Genomic DNA, 25,941 nt, shown 5'->3' on the forward strand with positions numbered 1-25,941 from the left:
TTTTGCTTTTCATTGTATCATTAGGACCCAGCCCAGTGCCTAGCATGTACCAGGCTTTTCATAAATTTGTTGAGTGAATGCATGCATGCTTACCTTGCCTTTGTTCTTTTTGGAGTTCAATGAGGACATGATGGCACCCTGAACAAATTAGCATGGAAATCGAACTGGAGAGATTTAGTAGAAGAAGAAACAACACTCTTAAGCTTCACCATAAAATAATAGGCTGAATTTATCCAAGTGACAGGACTAATTGAATGATCGTATGTGTCCAAAAAAGCCAGCTGCATAAGGATAAAATGGGAGATGTGTTTGGACAGCAGCACAAGTGAGAAAGTCATGAAGGTTTCCTGAGCAAGTATAACCTAGGAGAATCTGAATCTATGACCTCACTTGAGTATTATGTTCCATTTTGGTCCCCACATTTTAAGTTGTAAAGTAGACCAGCCAGAATTCATTCATGGGCACATAATCTAAGATATAAAATACTGAGGAAACTTGAAACCATGCCATTTGAGGCATACTTAAAGAACCCAAAGATGTTTGTTTTAGAAAAGCAGAGACTCAGGGCTGTCCTCACATGTTTAATAGACTCTCGTTTGGCAGAGGGTCAGATTCTCCCTGTGTGGCCTTAGAAGGTAAAACAAAAAGTGGGTTAGATATTTTCAAGACAACAGATTTTAAGAGCAGGTCAAGATATTATCAAAAAGACAGATTCGGGCTCTATGTGAGGACATTCCCAACTCTGCCAACTAAACAGGTATGAGCAAAAAAAACAAAAAACAAAAAAAAAACAACACAAGTGAATGGCTGTGCAGGACTTCTGACTCGAAGAGAGGTAAACAGCAACACTTTGTTATTACTAATCTGTGCATTTATACACGTTACCTTTTACAAGGTGCTTTCACACATCATTGGGCTAGCTGGTATTTTTATACAGGAGGAAGCTCACCCACAGTCTTAGCTATCAAATCACAACACTTTCTTTCCGTAACACTGTTCTTTCTAAAACAAAGCTAATGGAACATAAAGCAAATCTGTGAGAACCCCCATTTGCACTCCCCCAGGGTTCCAGGAACAATAAAAAAGAAGGTATGGTAAAAACATGGTAAAAACGATGTTTGTGGAAGCAAAGGAAAAACTCCAAAAATAGAATAGCTTACTTTGTCCATAAATGATTGAAAGGTGAAGTGAATAAAGGACAGGAACTCTTCAGCAACAAAAACCATGTTGATAGAAGAGTGAAAAATTAGAAATTATTGGTAACAAATTAAGAATAGCTGGAAACAATAAATACAGCTTGTGAGATTAGTTTTCCTTGTTCATACATGTATTCAACAGTTATTATTAGAACACTTAGTATGTCTTGGCACTGTGCTAGGCTCTAGGGTTATAGCAAGAAACAATGTATAGGCCAGGTGTGGTGGCTCACACCTGTAATCCCAGCACTTTGGGAGGCTGAGGCCGGTGGATCACCTGAGGTAGAAGTTCAAGACCAGCCTGGCTAACATGGCAAAACCCTGTCTCTACTGAAAATACAAAAATTAACTGGGTGTGGTGGCACGTGCTTATAGTCCCAGCTACTGAGGAGCCTGAGGCAAGAGAATCACTTGAACCAAGAGGTCGAGGTTGCAGTGAGCCCAGATGGCACTGCTGCACTCCAGCCTGGGTGACAGAGCGAGACTCCAATTCAAAAAAAAAAAAGAAACAATATGTAGACATGGCCTCTACCTCGCTGGATCTTCAGACTTATACAGGAAACAAACATTAAAGTATACAAATTCTTTTTTTTTTTTTTTTTTGAGATGGAGAGATGGATGGAGTCTTGCTCTGTTGCCCAGGCTGGAGTGCAGTGCTGCAATCTTGGCTCACTGCAGCCTCCACCTCCTGGGTTCAAGCGATTCTCCTGCCTCGGTCCCCTAAGTAGCTGGGACTACAGATGTGCTCCACTATGCCCGGCTAATTTTTGTGCTTTTTGGGAGAGGTGGGGTTTCGCCACATTGGCCAGGCTGGTCTCGAGCTCCTGGCCTCAGGTCATCCACCCGCTCCGGCCTCCCAAAGTGCTGGGATTACAGGTGTGAGCCACTATGCCCGGCCCCTACAAATTCCTAATTATAAACTCTGGCAGGTATCATGAAGAAAAAATACAGAGTGCTGTGTGAATGCCCAACATAGGGCCCTAACTTAGTGCAGACAGTCATGGAAAGGTTCATTTATTAAACCTAGATTTGCCATGATTTTAGTCCTAGAAGATGAGGTGACCACGTGCCCAACTCTGTCCTTATAGTGCTGACCCACGGCCACGTGCTCTTCCCCTTTTAACCCTAGCCTTATGGGGGCCAAAATGCTTTTCCTTGGTTATTCCTTGCATAGCTGAAACAGGCTGGCATTTGAAAAAAAAAAAGTATTTAATACCAAAGAACAAAAGGAAAGTAGTATTGACACTAGTGTTAAGATGATCTTATCTTGAGAAAAGTTGCAATAATTATGATTAGTTTTAAATGTCCAGTTTACCGTGCTTAGAACATATAGTGAGAGGGGAGGAGGTGGTGGTGGGGAGAAAAAACCATAGCGAATTCACTTATTTAGCGAAATGTTATTGAACATCCTATGTGCCAGGCACTGCACTGGGCTCTGGAGATAGAGTGATAAACAAATGACTGCTGAATTAGGATAGCCTTCCTGTTCTGATAATGCTCTGAGCCCCAAACCATCCCTTAACAAAAAAATTCTTTTTTAAAACTCCAGTAAGTCTCTTGTACATCCTTTTTTAGATAAGAACTTTGGCAGTATCCAGCATAGTCAACACATAATATCCCACCCACACTAGCTAAGTCAAACCTGAAGGAGAGGTTGCCTGGTTTAGTATCCCACCCTAAAACCAAGGATCAGAGAAAGAAAGGGTGAGTAATTGCTGTGATTTCCTTCTTTGCCAATAAATAGACCCCTTTTCTGTTTTTAGGAGCATGGCAATAAGGGTGTACAATTTGATGGGACTTTTCAATGGGATGTGGTAGTCAGGAATAACTATCTAATTTTTGTAGGTAACTTAGAAATCATTTTGCAGTAGGTTGGGTGCGGTGGCTCACGCCTGTAATCCCAGCACTTTGGGAGGTGGAGGCGGGCCGATCACAAGGTCAGGAGTTCGAGACCAGCCTGGCCAATATGGTGAAACACTATCTCTACTAAAAATACAAAAAATAGCCAGGCATGGTGGCATGCCCCTGTAGTCCCAGCTACTCAGGAGGCTGAGGTGGGAGAATTGCTTGAACTGGGAAGGCGGAAGTTTCAGTGAGCCGAGATCGTGCTGCTACACTCCAGCCTGGGCGACAGAGCAAGACTCTGTCTCAAAAAAAAGAAAAAAAAAAATCATTTTGCAGCATAGTGGTTTCCAATGCTACTTTAATCATCCTTGACACCTTCCTTTTTGTTACTTTCCTCCTATGTCCTGACTTATAATTAATCACCAGTTCTTTTCTGTCCTGTTCTAAAGATCCCTTGAAATGCAACTAAGTTCACTGTTTAGTTCAGCTGACTTTTTGTTTTCCATGATAAGACTTTCACAGTGAAAGATAGTGGTGGTTTTGCATCCTGGCATTATCTCATCAAGACCCAGTCTCACACAGTTAACAGAATGGCTACTTTGAGTAGCTCTAGTCTAAGCCACTGTCATCTCCCCTAGTTGTTAGCCGGCGGTGCGGGGGTGCTTTCTAAATCGCACAGTAGCCAGGGGGAATTTTTTTTTTTTTGAGACGGAGTCTCGCTAGGCTGGAGTGCGGTGGCGTGGTCTCAGCTCACTGCAAGCTCCGCCTCCTGGGTTCACGCCATTCTGCTGCCTCAGCCTCCTGAGTAGCTGGGACTACAGGCACCCGCCACCACGCCCAGCTAATTTTTTGTATTTTTAGTAGAGAGGGGGTTTCACTGTGTTAGCCAGGATGGTCTCGATCTACTGACCTCGTGAACCGCCTGCCTTGGCCTCCCAAAGTGCTGGGATTACAGGCATGAGCCACGGCGCCCGGCCACCAGAGGGAATTTTTTTTAATGCAGATATAATGTTACTGTCTTGTGGAATCCCTTTAGTAGCTTAAACTCACTCAAACGATGAATCCAAAATCCTAGCCAGGGCCTATCTCAACACTGTATTGGAAAGCAGTGTAGTAGAGAGTAGTATCTCCCAAGATGTAATTTCATTTTATTATTATTTTTACTTATTTTTTGAGACAGAATATTGCTCTTTTGCCCAGGCCGGAGTGCAGTGGTGTGATCATAGCTCATTGCAGCCTCAACCTCCCAGACTTAAGCGATCCTCCCACCTCAATCTCCCAAGTAGCTAGGACTACAGGTGCTCACCACCATGCCGAGCTAATTTTTATATATTTTTTTTTAGAGATGGGCTTTCACCATGTTGCCCAGGCTGTTCTCAAACTCCTGGGCTTAAGTGATTTGCCCGCTTTGGCCTCCCAAAGTGCTGAGATTACAAGTCTGAGTCACAGTGCCTAGCCGCAAGATGTGATTTTAGATGTTACAGAGAGAATATAATACGCAATCGCAACATATTGATATTTAAATTCTCTTTTTATCTTTCTGATTATGTCAAAACATCCTTTCTGCTCATTACCCCCATTGTGCTCCTTTTCGTGACTTAAAATCTCTTCTGCTCATAAGCCCTCAGTTTTATCCATTTGTCACTCTCAGTAGATGGGCTTTTGCAGCTCACCAGGCCTTGGTTTGACTTCTGAGCCTATACTTACTACTTACGTTGAATCACTTAACTTTTTGGACCTCTGTTTTCTCCGTTAAATGTTTTGTTGTGAATACTGAATGAGCTTACTTATGTAAAAACTTAGTATAGGCCGGGCGTGGTGGCTCACGCCTGTAATTCCAGCACTTCGGGAGGCCAAGGCGAGTGAATCACCCGAGGTCAGGAGTTCCAGACCAGCCTGGCCAACATGGTGAAACACAGTCTTTACTAAAAATACAAAAATTAGCCGCTCTTGTTGGCGGATGCCTGTAATCCCAGCTACTCGGGAGGCTCAGGCAGGAGAATCACTTGAACCCAGCAGGCGGAGGTTGCAGTGAGTCAAGATCGTGCCACTGCACTCCAGCCTGGGCAACAAAAGCAAAACTCCATCTCAAAAAAAAAAAAAAAAAAAAAAAAGAACCTAGTATAGTGTTGTAATAGTTAACTATAATAAATAGTTAACTTTTTTTTTGGACAGGGTCTCGCTCTGTTGCTCAGGCTGGAGTGCCATGGTGCCATCATGGCTCACTACAGTCTCGACCTCCTGGGCTCAGGTGATCTTCCCATCTCAGCTTCCAGAGTAGCTGGGACTATAGGCACGAGCCACTACGCCCGGCTAATTTTTGTGTGTTTTGTAGTAGAGTTGAGGTTTCATCGCGTTGCCCAGGCTGGTCTTGAACTCCTAGGTGCAAAGGGTCTGCCCACCTCAATCTCCCAAAGTGTTGGGGTTATAGGCTTGAACCGTTATGCCCAGCTGTTATTGTTAATTTTTACTCTTACCAGGCATTGTGCTGAGCACTTCATATGCATGATATTCCTTGATCCACAGAACAGCACTTTAGACTGGTATTAGAATTGTCTCTATTTTACAAAGGAGGACACTGAAACTTAAAGAGGTGATACAACCTTTCCACTGTCTCAAAGCTAATAAGTGGCTGAATTGGGATTCAAACCCAGACTTTCTGAAACTGAAATTCTTGAACTTGGCCTCTACAGAGTACTTTTTTTTTCTTACTTTTTATTTTATTTTATTTTTTTGAGATGGAGTCTCACTCTGTCACCCAGGCTGGAGTGCAGTGGCATGATCTCGGCTCACTGCAACCTCCGCCTCCTGGGTTCAAGCGATTCTCCTGCCTCAGCCTCCCAAGTAGCTGGGATTACAGGCACCTGCCACCACGCCTAGCTAATTTTTGTATTTTTAGTAGAGACGGGGTTTCACCATGTTGGCCAGGCTGGTCTCGAACTCCTGACCTCAGGTGATCCACCCACCTCGGCCTCCCAAAGTGCTGGGATTACAGGCATGAGCCACTGCACCCTGCCCTTTTTTTTTTCTTTTACATAGTACTTTTGCATATATTTTAGATGCTCAATAAATGTGAGTTCCTCCTTCTTGCCTTCTGCTATCATCCTTATCACTTTCCAGTACTTCTTTCTGTATCTTTTTACCCTTTCCTTCTGTCTTGGAGCAGAAGAAAGACTACAACTTCACAGCCATCGTGTCTGTTCTCCACACTTTAACGTTAGAAACTCTTCATTATTGCTTTTCCAGGGCTTTTTCAGTCTTCTCTCCGTGCATATTTCCCCATTTTGGAAAAAATAATTCTTCACTTTCTTTCAACATCATGTTTCTCAACAGGCAGTTATTAACTTCTGTTCGTTTCTCCTCTACTACTTGCTCTTCAGTTCTTGCCGCCTGGTGTTCTTCCCCTCATTAATCAGGGACACAGGAGAAATTTGCCATTTGTGTAGGACAGACAAGAGAAAGGGAGTAAGGAATGTGACAGATAAGGATTAATCAGGAAGAGACATTGGGGAGTTCAGACCAATTGACCTTTATTTCCTTGGTGAACTGTGGGCAAGTTTATCTGCTGGGAGGGTATTGAGAGATTGGAAAACCTCCTGTGGGGAACAGGAAAGGCTGCTGGCCAGGAGAATTCAGAGGACTGGTAAAGGCCTGCTAGAGTGGGCACTGCTGGCAAGGCGACAAGTTTCTTTCTGTCCAAGTGCAGCTGCCATACATAGTATATGTCTGGATAAGGGAAAATGTCAGATTCATCCCCAGATAAGATTTGACAGGACATGTGTAGTGGAAGGACAAGGACATGGGCAAGGGAACCGATGCTTGTTAGAGCATTGTTGAAGTGGCCACCTATGAGGCAGTGGAGGCAAGAACTAGAGGGCCGACAACTGAGAAGTGTGGGGGTGGGGACTATGACCCAACAGAGGTTTGATTTTGAGGTATTCGGAAGGCTTGCTATTCCTTCGGTGAAAATTTCTTCAGTGCCTGCTGTTGTCAAGACTTGTTAGGAGTAACTGACTGGCATTCATGTAATGTATTAGGGACTTGTCCTGGTATTTGCTTTGTTTGTAGCAATTTGCCAAGCACAGGGGCACAAAAATAGAATCAGACACAGCCCCTGCCCTCAAAAGCTTACAGTTTATAGGTGAAACTCACATAAACTTTGTGGAAACAATATGGAAAGGTCACTTCGTCTATATGGAGGTCTGTATCGGGCAAACAGGAACAGAGAGTTGAGAATTGACTCCCTGGGAACACCTTGCATGGAGGTTGGGGTAAACTTTTCACTTCTGCTGCTTTCCCTCTCACAGATGGTGAGTTCCTTGGGCAAATTATTTGCACAGTGATCTGTGTGTTCCAGGTACTCGGTGCCATTTTTTAAAGATGTATTAATGTCTCTTTGTTCCCAGGTGGAAGAAGCTGGGCAGGTGTTCCTGTTAATGAAAAAGGATTATCGAATCTCCCGAAATGTTCGCCTGGCTTGGTTCCTCAGTCATCTGCACCAAACTGTGCAGGCCACACCCCAGGAGATGCTGGTGAGGCCTAGACACACAAAAGATGTGAGGGGCCAGCCCAGAAGGATCTGTTTTTTAGGAGAGTGCTAGAGACAGATAGGGAGGGAGACTAACTCTTAAGTCTGGTTAGGGCAAGGGACTGCCTACAAGATGATGGAAATTTTAAAAAATAATTTTTCCAGAGAGTGAGAGGAAGAGTATACGGTTAGATTGAGGGAGGTAGAGCCAATGATGTGTCATTTGGGATATAGAAGGCAGGTCCTGGGAAGAAAGGGGTACTTCCCTGATCCTTTCCTTTTCTTTCCATCCTAATTTTCAGCTTCAGTCTGAACAGGAATTGGAAGTCCTCAGTGTCCTGCCCCCTGGGTGGCAGCCAGATGAACCAATGGTCCCAAGGCCATTCCTCATTGTACCTTCCACCCGGGTCACCTTCCTGGCTTGGCAGTATCGGTTTGTCATTGAGCTGGACCTTAGCCCATCTACTGGCATTGTGGTAAAGGATTGAAGGGAGACTGTAGGAAGAAAGGATGGGGTGGGGTGTGAGGAGAGGGAGAGGCCTGTGGGGAAGTGAAAAATGGTCCCAGCCTACCATTTTGGAGAGAAGACAGGCTCATAAAGGAATGGTGGGTGTTTAAAAACAGAACTGGGCCAGCTGTGGTGGCTCATGCCCGCAATCCCAGTGCTTTGGGAAGCCGAGGCGGGCTGATTGCTCAAGCTCAGGAGTTCGAGACTAGCCTGGGCCACATGGCAAAACTCCCTCTCTATAAAAAATACAAAAATTAGCCAGGCATGCTGTCATGCACCTGTCCTAGCCACTCAAGAGGCTGAGGTGGGAGGATTGCTTGAGCCCGGGAGGTCGAGGCTACAGTGAGCTGGGATCAGGCCACTGCGCTCTGGCATGGGCAACAAAGCAAGACCCTGGTTTTGTTGTTTTTGTTTCCAAAAAACACCCCAGAAACTGTTCCGTGTGTGGCACTGTATTTGGATGTGCGATCAGCCATAAGTGTCCTACTGACCCATGGAAGCTGCATGTTTCTGCCTTCTGGTTAGGGCTGCCTTTGGACCCCCTTGAGTGTTCTTTCTCTGCCCGCAGGATGATTCCACAGGGGAGATCTTGTTTGATGAAGTTTTCCATGCCTTGTCCCGCTGCCTAGGCGGGCTGCTTCGGCCCTTCCGGGTGCCTGGATCTTGCATCGACTTCCAGCCTGAGATCTACGTAACTATCCAGGCCTACTCCTCCATCATTGGACTGCAGTCCCACCAGGTATTGCATCATCTCTCCAAGTTTGTACCCTCAGACCAAATTTCTGTTAGTCCTCTGACCAAGTCCTTATCCTGTCTCTGCTGTTTGTCCCCAAAGTCCTGAGCTCTGCTGGCTTCTTGAACCTGTTTTCTAGTCATCCTCATGAGTCTCTCTGCCCTTGAGAAGAACCAGTTCCTCTGGACTTAAAGGGCTTTCCTATAGACTTCGGGTCAGTTGGTGTTGATTGGACAACTGCCTTTTTCACCGCTCCTGTAAATCTCTTTGGTTCTGGCCACTGGATGTCTGTTTTCTCCATTCCCCTCTTCTCCTTTAGTTCTATTGGATGGTTTCCTGATGTGCTGGCTCCGGCTAGTACCCTCAGGAGATGGTCTTTTGGATTGGTTTTGTGATTTTGAAAGACAGCAAATAACCCAGAAATTGGTTTCAACGATAGAGGAGTGTCGTTTTTTGTTGTTTTGTTTTTGTTTTTTGAGATGGAGTTTCGCTCTTTTCGCCCAGGCTGGAGTGCAATGGCACAGTCTCGGCTCACTGCAACCTCCGCCTCCTGGGTTCAAGCGATTTTCCTGCCTCAGCCTCCTGAGTAGCTGGGATTATAGGCACTCACCACCAGGCCCAGCTTATTTATTTATTTATTTTAGTAGAGATGGGGTTTCGCTGTGTTGGCCAGGTTGGTCTTGAACTCCCGACCTCAGGTGATCTGCCCGCCTCGGCCTCCCAGAGTGCTAGGATTATAAGCGTGAGCCACTGTGCCCAGCGTGGGTCATTTTTTTTTGAGGGCCATGTGAACTGTTGGGTATAATGCTGACCACACAGATAATTACAGGGCTTATCCAGCATTCAAGGAGGCTATCACAAGACACTCCTTTTGGAGAATGGCCAAGTCTGTTACTGGAATATCTGTTTTTGACTTAGATAAGCATTGACCCAGTTTCCCCTCATCTGCTTTTAACTACCCTTAACTCATTGGTAAAGGCTTTCCCTGAAACTGTCCCTGATGGCTGCATTGTCACCTTAGCTATCAAACTGGATTTGAGAGATAAGATATTGGGAACATGATCTAAGGGTCTGAAACATACAGCAACAAAATTGGTGCATACCTGGATCCCAGGGCAGGGATTGCCAGCCCTCTGCCCTAGTTTAAAGTGCTTTCCTGGCCGGGCGCAGTGGCTCACGCTTGTAATCCCAGCACTTTGGGAGGCCGAGGCAGGTGGGTCACAAGGTCAGGAGATCGAGACCACGGTGAAACCCCGTCTCTACTAAAAAAATACAAAAAATTAGCCGGGCGTGGTGGCGGGCGCCTGTAGTCCCAGCTACTCGGAGAGGCTGAGGCAGGAGAATGGCGTGAACCCGGGAGGCGGAGCTTGCAGTGAGCCGAGATTGCGCCACTGCACTCCAGCCTGGGCGAAAGAGCAAGACTCCGTCTCAAAAAAAAAAAAGTGCTTTCCTAGTATAGCCGTTAGGACTATCAGTTGTGGGCTGCATCCCCAGATGCGGGCCAGGTTTTGCAGGCACTGATAGCCAAGGCAGGGAGAGCATGGATGTTAGGTAATCACTCAAAACTTGGTTCACGTTGGCAAACACTTAATGAAGCCTGATCTATACCAGGCCTGAGCAGGTCCTGAAGACACAGATGAATCAGACCCTGTCTTTCTCCTGATGGGAAGAGTTGAGATTTTAGTGGGGGAGATAGATATTAAAGGGAGGTAATTGTAGTTGAATGTGATAAGGACACCGATAAGATGACTCAGGTGCTATGGGAGCACTAAGAGGGAGCACCGAACCAAGCATGGGGCCACAACAGAGAAGTCTTTCGGACAAAGCAGCATTTGTTTTTCATGTTTTTGAGACAGAGTCTTGCTGTGTTGCCTGGGCTAGAATGCAGTGGTGCAACCTCGGCTCACTGCACCCTCCACCTCCTGGGTTCAAGTGATTCTCCTGCCTCTGCCTTTCAAGTAGCTGGGATTACAGGAGCCCACCACCACACCCGGCTAATTTTTGTATTTTTTTTTTTTTTTTTTTTTGGTAGAGACAGGGTTTCACCATGTTGGCCAGGCTGGCCTTGAACTTCTGACCTCAAGTGATCCACCTGCCTCAGCCTCCCAGAGTGCTGGGATTACAGGCATGAGCTACTGTGCCTGGCCCAAAGCAGCATTTGAACTGAGTTTTGAAGAAAGAATTGAGGTTAACCATTCAAAGAAGGGGAAGTGGACTTTTCTGACAGAGGGACCAGCAAAAGCAAATACGTGGTACTATGAACCTGTACTCTCAATCACAGGTGTTTTAGGGAACTACATATTATTCAGTGTCAACAGAGTAAAATTTGAATGTGGAAAGGGATGGTAAAGAGGAGACTGTAGACATAAGTGGGAGCTGGTTATGAAAGGCCATGAATGTGACGCTAAGGACTTTGTGCTTTATTCTGTGGGGGAGTTCAGTGTGGAGGATAAGAGCACTGGATCTGGAATCACATTGCCTGTGTTTGCTTCCTAGCTGTACCACTTACTGGTTGTATGTCCTTGAGCAAGTTACTTAACCTTTCTGTGCATCTGTGTCCTTTTTCCAAAGGGGATATTAACATTGCCTATATCATATGGTGATTGAATTAATACATGTCAAGCACTTAGAACTGTGCTTGCCACATACAAAATGTGCAAATATTAGCTATTAAAATAATTAGCCATAGGTAGTGGAGAATTATTGAAAACTTTAAACGGACAGTAACAGGATCACATATGTACATTGGGAAGATCACAGTATTTTGTGGCTAATATGGAGGATGGATTTGGGACAAAGTCTGGATGGGAGAATTGACGAGGATTATTGTAGCATGGGAGAGAGGAGGAGGCCTGCATAAGGACAGCAGTTATAGGGAAGGAGAGGATTTCATCAGTTAAAGCCCCAGGGCCACTTGGCCGCCCTGAGCCAGCCTTTTCGTTTTCTCTGTGGCTCCCTCAAAATGTATCCTGGCTGGGCGCAGTGGCTCATGCCTGTAATCCTAGCACTTTGGGAAGCCAAGGCAGGTTGATCACATGAGGCCAAGCGTTTGGGACCAGCCTGGCCAATGTGGCGAAACCCTGTCTACTAAAAATACAACAACAACAAAAAATTAGCTGGGCGTGGTGGTGCATATCTGTAATCCCCGCTGCTTGGGAGGCCGAGTCATGAAAATTGCTTGAACCTGGGAGGCAGAGGTTGCCATGAGCCAAGATCACACCACTGTACTCCAACCTGAGCAACAGAGTGAGACTCTGTCTCCAAAAAAAAACCAAGATATATCCTGTTAAATCACAGCACAGCAGTGCGTGCCTGTAATCCCAGCTACTTGGGAGGCTGAGGTGAAAGAATTATTTGAGGCCAGGAGTTTGAGACTAGCCTGGGCCACAGAGTGAGACCCTGTCTCAAAAGAAAAAAGTTAATTCACATATATAATACATGTCCACGAAGATTTGAAAAATACATTAAAATATAAAGAAAAAAACAAAACCCATCTATAATACAATACCCAGAAACAACAGGAGTTGTGCAAGCAACAGTAGTTGTTTCTGGGTATCGTATTAAATTCTGACCTTTTTTTTTTTTTTTTTGAGACAGAATCTCGCTCTGTTACCCAGGCTGGAGTGCAGTGGTGCAATCTGGGTTCACTGCAACCTCCACCTCCTGGGTTCAAGCGATTCTCCTGCCTCAGCCTCCCGAGTAGCTGAGACTACAGGCGCCCACCACCACGCCCGGCTAATTTTTTGTATTTTTAGTAGAGTCAGGGTTTCACCGTGTTGGCCAGGATGGTCTCGATCTCCTGACCTTGTGATCCGCCCGCCTCAGCCTCCCAAAGTGCTGGGATTACAGGCGTGAGCCACCGTGCCTGGCTTAAATTCCAACATTTTATGGAACTTTCTTCTAATTTTGTGTGTCTTTATCCTCCCTCACCTCCATCTCTTTACCCAAAGAGAAAGGGAGAATCAAGAGGCTCATTCTAGACACATGATTTTATGTCCTGTTTTTTGTTTTGTTTAAGAGACAGGGTCTCACTCTGTCGCCCAGGCTGGAGTGCAGAGGCATGATCATAGCTCAGTGTAACCTTCAACTTCTGGGCTTAAGTGATCTCCCACCTCAGCCTCCCAGGTAGCTAGGACTACAGGTGCGTGCCACCACACCTGACTAATTGTTTAAAATTTTTTTGTAGAGACAGGATCTTGTTATGTTCTCCAGGCTGGTCTCAAACTCTTGGCTTCAAGTGATCCACCTCAGCCTCCCAAAGTACTGGGATTACAGGCACGAGCTGCTGTGCCTAGCCTGTCCTGCTTTTTTTTTTTAACATATAGTATGGGCAATCTTCTGTGTCACTAAATATTCTTTGAAAATGTGATTTTTAATGTCCTGTTAACTTACTGTTTCATCATATGTTACCATATGTTTAGCCAGCCCCTTCTTGGCCACTTGAGTTGTCCCAATTTTCATTATTCTAAACAATATGAATAGGAACATCTTTCTCACCTTTTTATGGCTCCACTTCTGCTCATTTTCCTTCCCATGGGCCTGTAGAGTGAGACAATGTCCCACTTTCCCTCTTCTGGCTCGCCCCACCCACTTACCCGGCTGGGAACAGGGAGTAAAAAAGTAGTTGTTCCATGGGGTCAGGGTCCGGGAGAAGTGGGCATGTGGGGCAGGTTGTACGAGTGTGATGGGGTGAGATCCTGAGGGCCACTGCAGGGACTGCTGGGTCTATATACAATTTTAGGATGGGGACACTTATGTTTGAAGTAGAAGAAAAGGAGCCCATGGAGAAAGAATGAAGACATTAGAGAGACAAAAGGCTCAAGATTAGATGGACAGATTAGCTACAGGGAAAAAGAGGAGGAAGAGGAATCCTTTCTTCAGCACCTCGAAGGAAGAACAAGACACAGATGTAAACATTCAGTAGACTTTGGGGTGCTTTCAGAGAGTTAGAGAGTAGTGTACCCTCCAGTTTGGGGTAAGCAGGGCGTTCCTATTGACTGACTTCCTTTCTCTTTGAAGAGGGCACAGGGCAGGAGTTATCTGCTGAGGGTAAAGGGAAGGAAGGAGCGTTCATTAGGGGGATAAGGAGAGGAATTTGAGCGTAAAAGAGAGAAAAGGGAAGTTCTACCTAGAATAGTCAAACAAGAGAAAGAAAGAAAGGGCATCCAAACTGGAAAAGAAGAAGTCAAATTATCCTTGTTTGCAGATGATATGATCTTTTATCTGGAAAAACCTAATGGTTCCACCAAAATTAGAACTGATAAATTCAATAAAGTTGCAAGATACAAAATCAACATACAGAAAATCAGTAGCATTTCTATATGCCAGCAGCAGACAATGTGAAGAAGAAATCAAGAAAGTAATCCCATTTACAATAGTTTAAAATAAAATACCTAGGAATTAACTTAACCAAAGAAGTGAAAGATCTCTACAATGAAAACTATAAAACGTCAATGAGAGAAATTGAAGTGGACTCCAGAAATTGGAACGATATTCCATGTTCATGGATTGGAAGAATCAGTATTGTTAAAATGCCCACACTGCCTAAAGCAGTCTACAGATTCAGTACAATTCCTATCAAAATACCAATGACATTCTTCATAGAAATAGAGAAAACAATCCTAAAATTTATATGGAACCACAAAAGACCCAGAATAGCCAAAGCTATTCTGAGCAAAACAAACAAAACTAGAGGAATCACATTACCTGACTTCAAATTATACTACAAAGCTGTAGTAACCAAAAACAGCATGGTACTGGCATAAAAACAGACACATAGACCAGTGGAACAGAATAGAGAACCCAGAAGCCATATATCTACAATGAACTCATTTTTGACAAAGATGCCAAGAACATACATTGGGGAGAGAACAGTTTCTTCAATAAATGGTTCTGGGAAGACTGGATATTCATATGCAGAAGAATGAAACTAGATTCCTATCTCACAAAAATCAAATCAAAATGGATTAAAGACTTAAATCTGGCCGGGCGCAGTGGCTCACACCTGTAATCCCAGCACTTTGGGAGGCCGAGGCGGGTGGATCATGAGGTCATGAGTTCAAGACAGCCTGGCCAAGATGGTGAAACCCCATCTCTACTAAAAAACTACAAAAAAAATTAGCTGGGTTGCAGTGGCAGATGCCTGTAATCTCAGCTACTCGGGAGGCTGAGGCAGGAGAATCGCTTGAACTCGGGCAACAGAGGTTGCAGTGAGCCGAGATCATGCCACTGCACTCCAGCCTGACCGACAGAGTAAGACTCTGTCTCAAAAAAAAAAAAAAAAAAAGGCTTAAATCTAAGACCTCAAACTGAAACTACTAAAAGAAAGCATTGGAGAAACGCTCCATGACACTGGACTGGGCAAAGATTTCTTTTCTGTGTCTAATCTAGCAGATTAACTCAATATCCTGCTCTATTTAATACTGTTCAGCAGAAGGAAATAACTAATTTCAATTTTAAACAAACTCACAAAACAAAGGAAACAAAATCATCTCACTACAGGCCTTTGAAAAAGAACATGAGTCGTTTGCCGTAGCTGCCAGGCATCAGTGTATGGCGAGGAACAGGTGGGCTTGAGGATGCTCAGGCAAGGCCTCTGAGGTGGGGTATTTTGGGGGTTGGGGGGATCTTGATAGCACTGAGTTGCTGGATCCTGTGCTGCCCTGCCTGGGTGGGGAGCAGGGTGAGGGAGGCCATTCCTCTTCTGTAGAAAACGCCAACCCCCAGTCCAGGGACTCTGGCAGCTGAATTGGTGACTGTAAAGCCTGATCTATATGAAATCAAAGGCACATGTGGAAATCCACTCCCAGCAAAGGGGGAGTCCTTGGGGGAAGCCAGCTGGGCTTCTGTAGGGTCCCCTCTGAAACGTCAACATTTGAAAAACACAACCCAGGCCGGGTGCGGTGGCTCACGCTTGTAATCCCAGCACTTTGGGAGGCCGAGGCAGGCGGATCACGAGGTCAGGAGATCGAGACCACGGTGAAACCCCGTCTCTACTAAAAATACAAAAAATTAGCCGGACGTGGTGGTGGGTGCCTGTAGTCCCAGCTACTCGGAGAGGCTGAGGCAGGAGAATGGCGTGAACCCGGGAGGCGGAGCTTGCAGTGAGCCGAGATCGCGCCACTGCCCTCCAGCCTGGGTGACAGAGCAAGACTCTGTCTCAAAAAAAAAAAAAAGAAAAACACAACCCAAAAGTAGAGGATCTACAGGGAACTTTATTCTCTCACTTCTGTCTTCATGGGGGGCACTGCCCCTTGGGAAGACCAGGTTGGCTTCTGGCACAGGTATCTCCCATCTTCTTGGGCACCTGTGGCATTGCCAGCAGGCCAGAGGGGGCAGCTGGCAGTGTTGGTTCTAGCCTAACCCAGGGGGCCCAGTTAGGATCCCCTCTACCCATGGCAGGGGTGATGACTACTTCTCCATGGTTCATACGTAAAGCTTCCAGCCCTTTCCAGCTCAGGGAACACATGCAGAATGACAGTCACCCAGCAGACTGGAAACTGCCTCCTCTCCAAAAGTCTGGCTCCTGAATACCCTCCTCCCTGGGAAGGGCTTTAGCCCCTTTGAGATTGGGCAGGAACCAGAAGAACAGTTTCTCTGCTTTGCCATGTCTGCAACCTAGGGCTCACCCAGCCCCATCAAGTGCTGAGCTCCAGCACTGTCCACACAGTGGAAACCAAGTGAAATGACTTTGGCCTGTGGAGGGGGAAGAATGAAAAACAAAAACAAAAGCAAAATCACCTGCCCACAAGATAGAGCAGAAAAGCTCATCCACTATCTTTTTTTTTTTTTTTTTTTTTTTTTGAGACAGAGTCTCACTGTCGTCTGGGGTGGAATGCAGTGGCATGATCTTGGTTCATTGCAACCTCCGCCTCCCGGGTTCAAGCAATTCTCCTGCCTCAGCCTCCCGAGTACCTGGGATTACAGGCACCTGTCACTATGCCCAGCTAATGTTTTGTATTTTAAGTAGAGACGGGGTTTTACCATGTTGGCCAGGCTGGTCTCGAACTCTTGACCTCATGATTTGCCCGCCTCAGCCTCCCAAAGTGCCGGGATTACAGGAGTGAGCCACCGCACCTGGCAACTTCATCCACTGTCTATCCGCTTCCCATGTAAGGCCAACCACCCAGCCCCCAAACAACCCTTAAAATGAGACCCAAACCAAAGACCTGGCATATAAGCCCCAAATCAGTAAACCTCTCCTGAAACAGGCAAAGGAACTGCCTGCCCAGAAATACCCACAATAGGCTGTGCAGATTGTAAAGAGATCAACAGCTTCACCCACCCTCTGCATAAACTCTGGTACTGGCTGTGTTCTCCATGGAAGGTCTCGCTGTGTTGTCTGGGCTGGAGTGCAGTGGTGTGAACACAGCTCACTGCAGCCTTGATCTCTTGGGCTCAAGTGATTCTCCTCCCTCAGACTCCTGAGTAGTTGAGACCACAGGTGCATTTCACCACACTTAGCTAATTTTTAGGTTTTTTTTGTGGAGATGAGGTCTCTATCAAGCTGGTCTCTAGCTCCTGGGCTCAAGCGATCTTCCCACCTTGGCCTCCCAAAGTGCTGGGATTACAGATGTGAACCACTGTGCTTGGCTCAAAGATTTCTTGATAATACCCCACAAGCACAAGCATGCAAAGCAAAAATGGACAAATAGGATCACATCAAGTTAAAAAGCTTCTGTATAGCAAAGGAAACAATCAACAAATGAGGAAACAACCACAGAATGGGAGAAAATATTTGCAAACCACCCATCTGACAAGGGATTAATTACCAGAATATATAAGGAGCTCAAACAACTCTGTAAGAAAAAAAAATCTAATAATCTGATTTTAAAATGGGATTTTTTTTATTTCTTAAAAAAGATCTCAATAGACATTTCTCAAAAGAAGGCGTACATATGGCAAACAGGTATATGAAAAAGTGTTCAACATCATTGATCATCAGAGAAATGCAAATGAAAACTACAATGAGATATCCTTTCACCCTAGTTAAAATGGTTTTTATCCAAAAGTCAAGCAATAACAAATGCTGGTGAGGATGTGGAGAAAAGGTAACCTTGTGCACTCTTGGTAGAAATGTAAATTAGTACAACCACTATGAGGAACAGTTTGGAGGTTCCTCAAAAAACAAAATAGGCTGGGCTCGGTGGCTCACACCTTTAATCCCAGCACTTTGGGAGGCCGAGGTGGGTGGATCACAAGGTCAGGAGTTTGAGACCAGCCTGGCCAACATGGTGAAACCTTGTCTCTACTAAAAATACAAAAATTAGCTGGGCGTGGTGGCGGATGCCTGTAATCCCAGCTACTCGGGAGCCTAAGGCAGAGAATTGCTTGAATCTGGGAGGTGGAGATTGCAGTGAGTCGAGATAGTGCCACTGCACTCCAGCCTGGGTTACAGAGCGAGACTCCATCTCAAACAAAAAACAAAACAAAACAAAACTGAAAATAGAGCTACCATATGATCTAGCAATCCTCACTCCTAGGTATATACCCAAAAGAAAGGAAATCAGTATATGGAAGAGATACCTGCACTCCCGTGTTTATTACAGCACTATTCACAATAGACAAGATCTGGAAGCAGCCTAAGTGTTCATTGACAGATGAATGGATAAAGAAAATGTGGTACATACACACAATGGAATACTATTCAGCCATAAAAAAGAATGAGATCCTGTCATTTGCAACGACATGGATGGAACTGGAGGACATTATGTTAAGTGAAATAAGCCAGGCACAGAAAGACAAACTTGGCATGTTACTTATTTGTGAGAGCTAAAAATTAAAACAATTGAACTAATGAAGATGGAGAGTAGAACGATGGTTACCAAAGGCTGGGAAGGGTAGTTGGGGGAGGTGGAAGGGGAGATGATTAATGGGTACGAAAATAGAGTTAGAAAGAATGAATAAGATCTAGTACTTGATAGCACAGTAGACTGACTACAGTCAACAGTAATTTATTGTACATTTAAAAATAACTAAAAGAGTAAAATTGGATTATTTGTAACACAAAAAATAGGATAAATGCCTAAGGTGGGCTAGGCATGGTGACTCATGCCTGTAATCGCAGCACTTTGGGAGGCTGAGGTGGGTGGATCACTTGAGGCCAGGAGTTTGAGACCAGCCTGGCCAACATGGTGAAACCCCGTCTCTACTAAAAATACAAAAATTAGCTGGGTGTGGTGGCCCATGCCTGTAATCCCAGCTGAGAAAGGCTGAGCACAAGAATCGCTTGAACCGGGGAGGCGAAGGTTGCAGTGAGCTAAGATCGCACCTGCACTCTAGCCTGGGCGACAGAGCAAGGCTCTGTCTCAAAAAACAAACAAAAAAACTTGAAGTGGTGGATACCCCATTTACCATGATGTAATTGTTACACATTGTATTCCTGTATCAAAATATCTCATGTGCTCCATAAATATATACACCTTCTATGTACCCACAAAAATTTATTAAAAAAATTTTTTTTTATACAGTCTCGCTCTGTAGCCCAGGCTGGAGTGGTGTGATCTCTGCTCACTGCAACCTCCGCCTTCCAGGTCCCGGTTAAGCAATTCTCTTGCCTCAGCCTCCCGAGTAGCTGGGATTACAGGTGCCCACCACTATGCCCAGCTAATTTTTGTAAAATCGAAAAGGTCCAGAATAGTCTCTGTGTGTACAGAAGGTAGGAGTCTCCATGGTGACAGCTGATCTTGGGCTGGTCAGTATGCTTAGAAATAAAAAAGCATTAAAAAGTATGAGAATAAAAAGGGCTTTGCCAGGCTGAGGAGGGGCAGCTCATAAGACATCCTGTAGGCCAAGGTAGAAGAAGCTATTAATAGAAGATCTTATGGTGCCCCCATGTGGGGGGCTGGGGAAGCCCAGTGTGGAGGACCCTAAGCAGAGGGAAGTTGTGACCCCAGATAAAGATGACTAATGACTGGGGACCTGGGCTGAGGACTGATGGAGATTGGATAAGGGGGAAATTGGCTGTGGAGTCATACCTTAAGACCCTGGTTGGGTAGGAAGTCAGGATCGCCTAGATGGAGCTATGGAGAATAAACAGAGCAGAAGTGTAGTGGTCTGTGCCACCCTGACCATCCTGTCTCAGTCTTTCCCTTGTGCTTCTTAGGTGCTGGTACAGGGCTGCCTCTTGGACCCTTCCCAGCGGGAGGTGTTCCTGCAGCAGATATATGAGCAGCTCTGCCTCTTTGAGGATAAGGTGGCCACCATGCTGCAGCAGCAGTACGATCCCCAGAGCCAGGTATGTAAGAGAGAAAGTGGGCAGAGGCAACTTAGAAAGAGGAGCAGCTAAGGACAGAGGGCAGAGAGGAGGAATAGTCCAAATAGGGCAAAAAAGGGCTAAGAACTGGGGCAAAGTGAGACAAGGATAGGCATGCTCATGACACGCTCCCTGTTGGAGCAGGACTCAGATATACTCCCCAAAACACAGATTCTTTCAGGGAGAAAATGTGAAATCCATTTGTTTGCATTTTTTTTTTAGCCCCAGATCTTCTCCTCCAGTGGATCTGAAAAGGTGATTGTGCGTGGCTCTGACCTCTAGGTAGCATTTTGTACAATCATGGATAAAGCTGTCTGGGCCCACTAGACTTCCCTGTCTCATCCCTTTGGGTACCCCAGAAGTAACCAGGCAAATGGCAGTTCTGTGTGCCTGATGACTAGTCATGTAATTTGATTGAGGTATAAAATATTTCGTAACAGTGATGGAAAAATGTGGAAAGGGGCCCTTCTTGGCAAAAGATGGAGAAGCCCTACTTCAGTACAGTCTGAAGCTTCACCTGGTGCCGAACTCCCTTCACCTCTGAGGTTCAGTATCTGAGCACACACAGGGAGGGAGCACAGTCAAGACTCAGCCGCATAGTAGGGGAATTGAGGTTCTCACAGGATTCGGCCTGTCTGGCCTGAGAAGTGCTGGGCTGTAAATTCTGGCTTTGCTATGGATGGGGCAGCAATGCCATCTGCCCCATTCTGTCTTTTCTGTAACTTGGGGCAGGCAGAAGACCAGTCCCCAGACTCAGGGGACCTACTGGGCCGGAAGGTAGGCGTCTCCATGGTGACAGCTGATCTGGGGCTGGTCAGTATGATTCGTCAGGGCATCTTGGCGCTGCAGTTACTACCCTCAAACTCTAGTGCAGGTCAGTAGAAGGAATATTGGTGGGACTGGGGAAGCAAGGCATACAGGAAGGGTGGGGCTGACTGCTAACAAAGATAGCAGTTCGAGGGAATCAGTGGGCCCCAGGGAAGAGGATCTGTTTCCTTGTTTGCAAAATGTAAGTCTGTATTAGTGTGTATCAGGAACCCTCGGCTCTGACAACCATGAGAGACCCTAGAAGGAGTAGAGCTCCAAGGATATCACTTAGGGGAGGTTATGATCTGGCACTCAAGAGGAAGAAGCAGGAGGGTAAGGGAGAAGGAAAGGTGTTTGAAGTTTATAAAACTTCACAGTTTATGAAACTGCCCACATTGGTGGGAAGACATTGAGCCCTTAAGGACCCTGTCAGTTGGGCGTCTCCCTGTGACTTTGGTCTGGCCAGTGTCTCCAGGTCTGATCTGGTGTTTCCTGCCCCAGGGATTATCGTGATCACTGATGGGGTGACCAGTGTACCTGATGTTGCTGTCTGTGAGACGCTGCTGAACCAGCTTCGCAGTGGCACTGTGGCTTGTTCCTTTGTCCAGGTGAGGACTTTTTAGAAAGGACAAGAGAGAAATGGAATATCTCACACAAAGTTGGGATGGCTGATTACTTTCTTACAGGCAATGATTTGCCAGGTAAAGTCAATTACTTAGTTATATGGGGGGAAGGAGTCATGTCTAGAAGGTAGGTAGCATGGTGGGAGAGGACTCCCATTTTTTTCCTCTTTCCTTAGGATTTTGGAAATAGCTGTTAAGCAAAAAGAATGCAGAATTTGAAATCTGACAGTCATTTCCAGTCCCACCTCCGCCTGTAGATTAGTCATTATTGTTTTGAGTGCAAGGGTCAGAAAACCCCGCTCAAACTAGCTTAACCAAAGGGGAAAAGGCATAGTCAGGGACTGCAGCTAATTTGGATTGACGGACTGTAGGGAAGGAGGTAAAAAGCTATGGGAAACAAGGCTGAAGGGGTAGGCACAGGCCAGAACATGAAAATCTGGTTCTGCTTTATTAATGAGGTTAAGCATAATTCTGTGGGTGATGCAGATAGATAGAAGGAAAGTCATTAGTTGGGTTTATGTTTTATAAAGGTCACTCTTGCTGCTGGGTGAAGGACGGGGGAAAGTCGGGGAGGCTACTCATTGCAGTGAGAGGATCAGGGCTTAAATTAGGGGTAAGAGGATTGAGAAAAATGAAGAGGCAGAGTCAACTTGACTTCATGATTAGCAAGATGGGGGTAGGAGATAAGAGAGAAGAGGGCTTAAAGGTGTCTCCAAGTTTCTGACTCCAGTGATGACTGGGTAGCCGCAGAGCAAAAGGAAGAGAAGCAGTTGTGGTAGAGTGAGGATAAGATGATGAATGCAAGTTTGTGTATGTTGTGTTTGAGGTGCCTGTGGTTCAACACAGACAGTTAAGAACATCACCTTTGGAGTTAGGCATGCTGGTCTAAATCCTGACTGCACTTACTAACTGTGTGACATTGGGCACATCACTTCACCTCTAGGTCAGATTCATTTGTAAATGGAGATTGTAAAAGTACTTATCTCACTGGGAGGTGAGATGCATTTAAAGTATGTAGCATTGTACATAATCACTTAAGAAATGGCTGCTATTTGTAGCAGGTAGCAGTTGAATACACAGATCCTGATATTCAGGAGACAAACACTGCTTGAGAGGTAGAGATTTAAGATTTATCAGGATACAGATGGCAATTGAGAACAGAAGAGGGTCCAGGAAGAACTTTGGCGAACACCAGTGTTCAAGGTCTTTCATAGGAAGAGGGTCCAGCAAGGAATGAAGAATCAGCCAGGAACCAGAAGATTGTGGTGTCAGAGAAGTCAGAATTTTTGGAAGAAAATTTTACTTGATCTTTCTGCTGCCTCTCACAATGGTAACTACACTGTGAGAAGTAACAAAAAGATCAAGTAAAATGAGGAATGAAAAGTGCCCTTTGGATTTGGTGATTAGGAGGTCACGGGGATCTTTTTCAGAGCCATTTTAGTGAAGAGGTGGTGAGGGGATTGAAGAGTGGATAGAAGGAAGGAAATAGGGACAAGTGTTGACACAAGAAATTTGGCTGTTGAGATCAAGAGCAGAGCAAGAGAGAGAATGGTAACCAAAGGGAAGTACAGGGTAAAGGAGTGTTTTGTTTTCTTTTTAAAGCTAGAGACTTAAGCATGTTTCTAAGGATCTGTAGTGAAGAAGAGTTTGAAAATAAAGGAAGGAAAAGGGAGGCTGGTGGAGTAAAGTCTCTAAATTGACAGGAGGGCATTGTCTTAAGAAACAGATTGAGGGATTCTTTTGGAGCAGGGAAGTGTCGTTTCTTTCTTTGAAAATAGAAAGTAGAAGTGAAGATGTCTGCGAAGGGCCTCCGATTTCTCTCTGAAGTAAAAGGTGAAGCCGAGTACTGTAAGGAAGAGAGGCCAGAATTGGGAAGAAGGAACAGTATTGAGGACTGCCCTGAAGGACTAGCTGAGTTGGGTGTCATATGTTTTGATGTGGTGCCAACCCACACAACTGTCAGTTTTCTCTGTTTGGGCACCACTGGCCAAGAATAGAGGCTGTCATCCTAGTTGGGGTTTCAAAGAAGCAGATGAGAGTAAAGAGGGCCAGGGATTTGAGAGCGATGCTTATGAAGTTGTCTGAATGTAGGGTCCAAGCTGGGTCAAGAAAGGAGGGTCAGGACAATGTGGATAGATTTGGAGAGAGCAGAGGTTCAAGGCCTGGCAGTCTCAGTGAGGTCAAAGAGCAGCAGCAGGAGGAGGGTGGGAGGAAGCTACGGGAATAGTGCTGTATGTAATCAGTGGGTTATGGCAATTTGAAATTGCAAAGATGAATTTGTTCCACCTGAAGCCAAGAGCAAGCGTGTAGCCTATAGGCAGGTGAATGTAATAGAGAATGTTACTGGAGATGAGAGTTAAGGAACTGAGAGGGCAGAGACTTGAATGAGTAATCTGGAGCAGGTCTGCAAACACTTTCTGTAAAGGCCAGTCAATCTTTAAGCCTTGTGGGCCACTTGGTCCGTCACAGCTACTCAGCTCTGCTGTTGAAGCATGAAAGCAGCCACAGACAATACAAAATGAATGTGTGTGGCTGTGTTCCAATAAAACTCTATTCACAAAAATAGGTGATGGACTATATTTGGCCCTCAGGGTATAGGTAGTTTGCTAATTTCCCACCTACAGCTATTGTATTCAAAATGTAGTCCACAGACCAGCAGAAAGCTTGTTTGAAATGCAGAATCTCAGGCCTCACCCCAGACCTACTGCAGTTTAACAAAATCCCCAGGTGTTTTTCATACACCCTAAAAGTTGAGAAGTGTTGAAGTCTGTCAGGATGATGACAGGAAGTCAGTGAACCAGTTGCCAAAATCTTTAGTGAAGGAGCTGGTGGGCCATTAGGTATCGAGGAGGAAGCAAAGAGGATGCTGTGGCCGGTTAGCATGGGCATCAGACAGAAGGGCTTAAGGAAGGAAAGAGACAGTGGTCTGTCCTGGGAAAACACTGGCTTACTTCCCACTCTGTGGTCCAGGGAATGGGAGCAGCCACCTAGCCCAGTCTCTTTCTCTCCTGTTCTTCCTTCTCCTATGCCTCTGTCAGAGCTAGGTCTTCAGTTGCTCACTTTTTCCAGGTGGGAGGAGTTTACTCTTATGACTGCAGTTTTGGCCATGTGCCCAATGTGGAATTAATGAAGTTCATCGCAATGGCAACATTTGGTTCCTACCTGTCCACTTGTCCTGAGCCGGAGCCAGGCAACCTGGGTCTGACTGTCTACCACCGGGCATTTCTCCTCTATTCCTTCCTGCGCAGTGGGGAAGCACTGAACCCTGAATATTACTGCGGTGAGAAGCACACTGAGGTGGGTGTGGGAAGGAGGGAATATAGAATGGACCCAGAGATCATGGGGCCCTGGAGGACTGAAAGTGTAACTGGGGCTGGCTCTGCTGGCACTGTTACCTCACAGTGATTTCAGCATAGCCCCTTCCCCCTACAGATCTGTCAGTTGGCAGATAACCAGTTTCTCCTTCCCCATCTCCACTGGTCTTCCAGGCTCTCAGCACCGCCTATTTAATGAGCACCTGGTCTCTGCAAGCAGCAATCCTGCCCTGGCCTTGCGCCGGAAGAAGCACACTGAGAAGGAGGTGCCAGCCGACTTGGTCAGCACCGTGTCCGTGCGGCTTCGAGAGGGCTACAGTGTCCGAGAGGTCACACTGGCCAAAGGTAAGGGTCATTAGGCCCTGCTGTAATCCCACAGATCTCTCAAGAATTTGTGTGTGGGAAGACCCACATGTATCACACATGAAAGAGTGTCACAGTGAAGACCTTATCGCTTGAGACAGTGGGTTTTGAATTGTCATCAGGGCTTGATTCTCTTAGCATAGAGCTTCCCAATTCTATCTCCTTTTGCCCAAGGTGAACCAGCTGAGGGTGGTATAGGGTCATGAACTTGGCCTGGTTTTCAGATTGTTTCTACAAACTTGTGTTTGTGTCAGTTGGCCAGCTCTGGGCCTGAAACCTGTGGAACCATGCTTGGAACCTTTGGCAGGGCTAGGTTCCATGAAGTAGGTGGGGGTTTCAGATAGAACTCCATCCCAGGCCTAGAGTCCTATGCCTTCTCCTAACTGGCCTTCCTGCTTCTCCCTAAGGAGGGTCCCAATTGGAGGTAAAGCTGGTGCTGCTGTGGAAACACAATATGCGCATTGAGTACGTGGCTATGGCACCCTGGCCCCTGGAGCCTGAGGGCCCTCGAGTAACACGGGTGGAAGTGACGATGGAAGGCGGCTACGACATTTTGCATGATGTGTCCTGTGCACTAAGGCAGCCCATTCGTTCATTGTATCGTACCCATGTTATCCGGCGTTTCTGGAACACGCTGCAGAGGTCAGTGAAGTCATCACTCAATGAGTGCTGCCCCATTTGTTGTGTGTAGGGACAGATTTGCGAAGGTGGGAGCTGGGGAGCATCACCCAGAGAACCAGGCTTATATCCAGGGTCCCATGTCCCCCTAA

The 25,941-nt window shown here is 45.8% G+C and overlaps 1 protein-coding gene across 5 annotated transcripts in view; it reads left to right on the forward strand.

The window, feature by feature from the left end:
* Positions 1-25,941, forward strand: part of SZT2 (SZT2 subunit of KICSTOR complex) — a 60,855-nt gene that overhangs the window by 5,481 nt on the left and 29,433 nt on the right. For 2 of the 5 annotated variants that reach the window (XM_032160476.2, XM_032160477.2), the window contains exons 2-10: positions 7,448-7,573; positions 7,872-8,045; positions 8,646-8,816; positions 19,915-20,046; positions 20,797-20,938; positions 21,373-21,479; positions 24,564-24,774; positions 24,983-25,153; positions 25,579-25,813. In XM_032160476.2, the coding sequence (XP_032016367.1) occupies positions 7,448-7,573; positions 7,872-8,045; positions 8,646-8,816; positions 19,915-20,046; positions 20,797-20,938; positions 21,373-21,479; positions 24,564-24,774; positions 24,983-25,153; positions 25,579-25,813 (1,469 nt within the window). The remainder of the gene's footprint in view (positions 1-7,447; positions 7,574-7,871; positions 8,046-8,645; positions 8,817-19,914; positions 20,047-20,796; positions 20,939-21,372; positions 21,480-24,563; positions 24,775-24,982; positions 25,154-25,578; positions 25,814-25,941) is intronic. The other 3 variants (XM_032160478.2, XM_032160479.2, XM_032160480.2) reach the window with 3 other exon arrangements.

Source organism: Hylobates moloch, unplaced genomic scaffold (genome assembly GCF_009828535.3).
Source record: "Hylobates moloch isolate HMO894 unplaced genomic scaffold, HMol_V3 SCAFFOLD_8, whole genome shotgun sequence".
NCBI lineage: Eukaryota > Metazoa > Chordata > Mammalia > Primates > Hylobatidae > Hylobates > Hylobates moloch.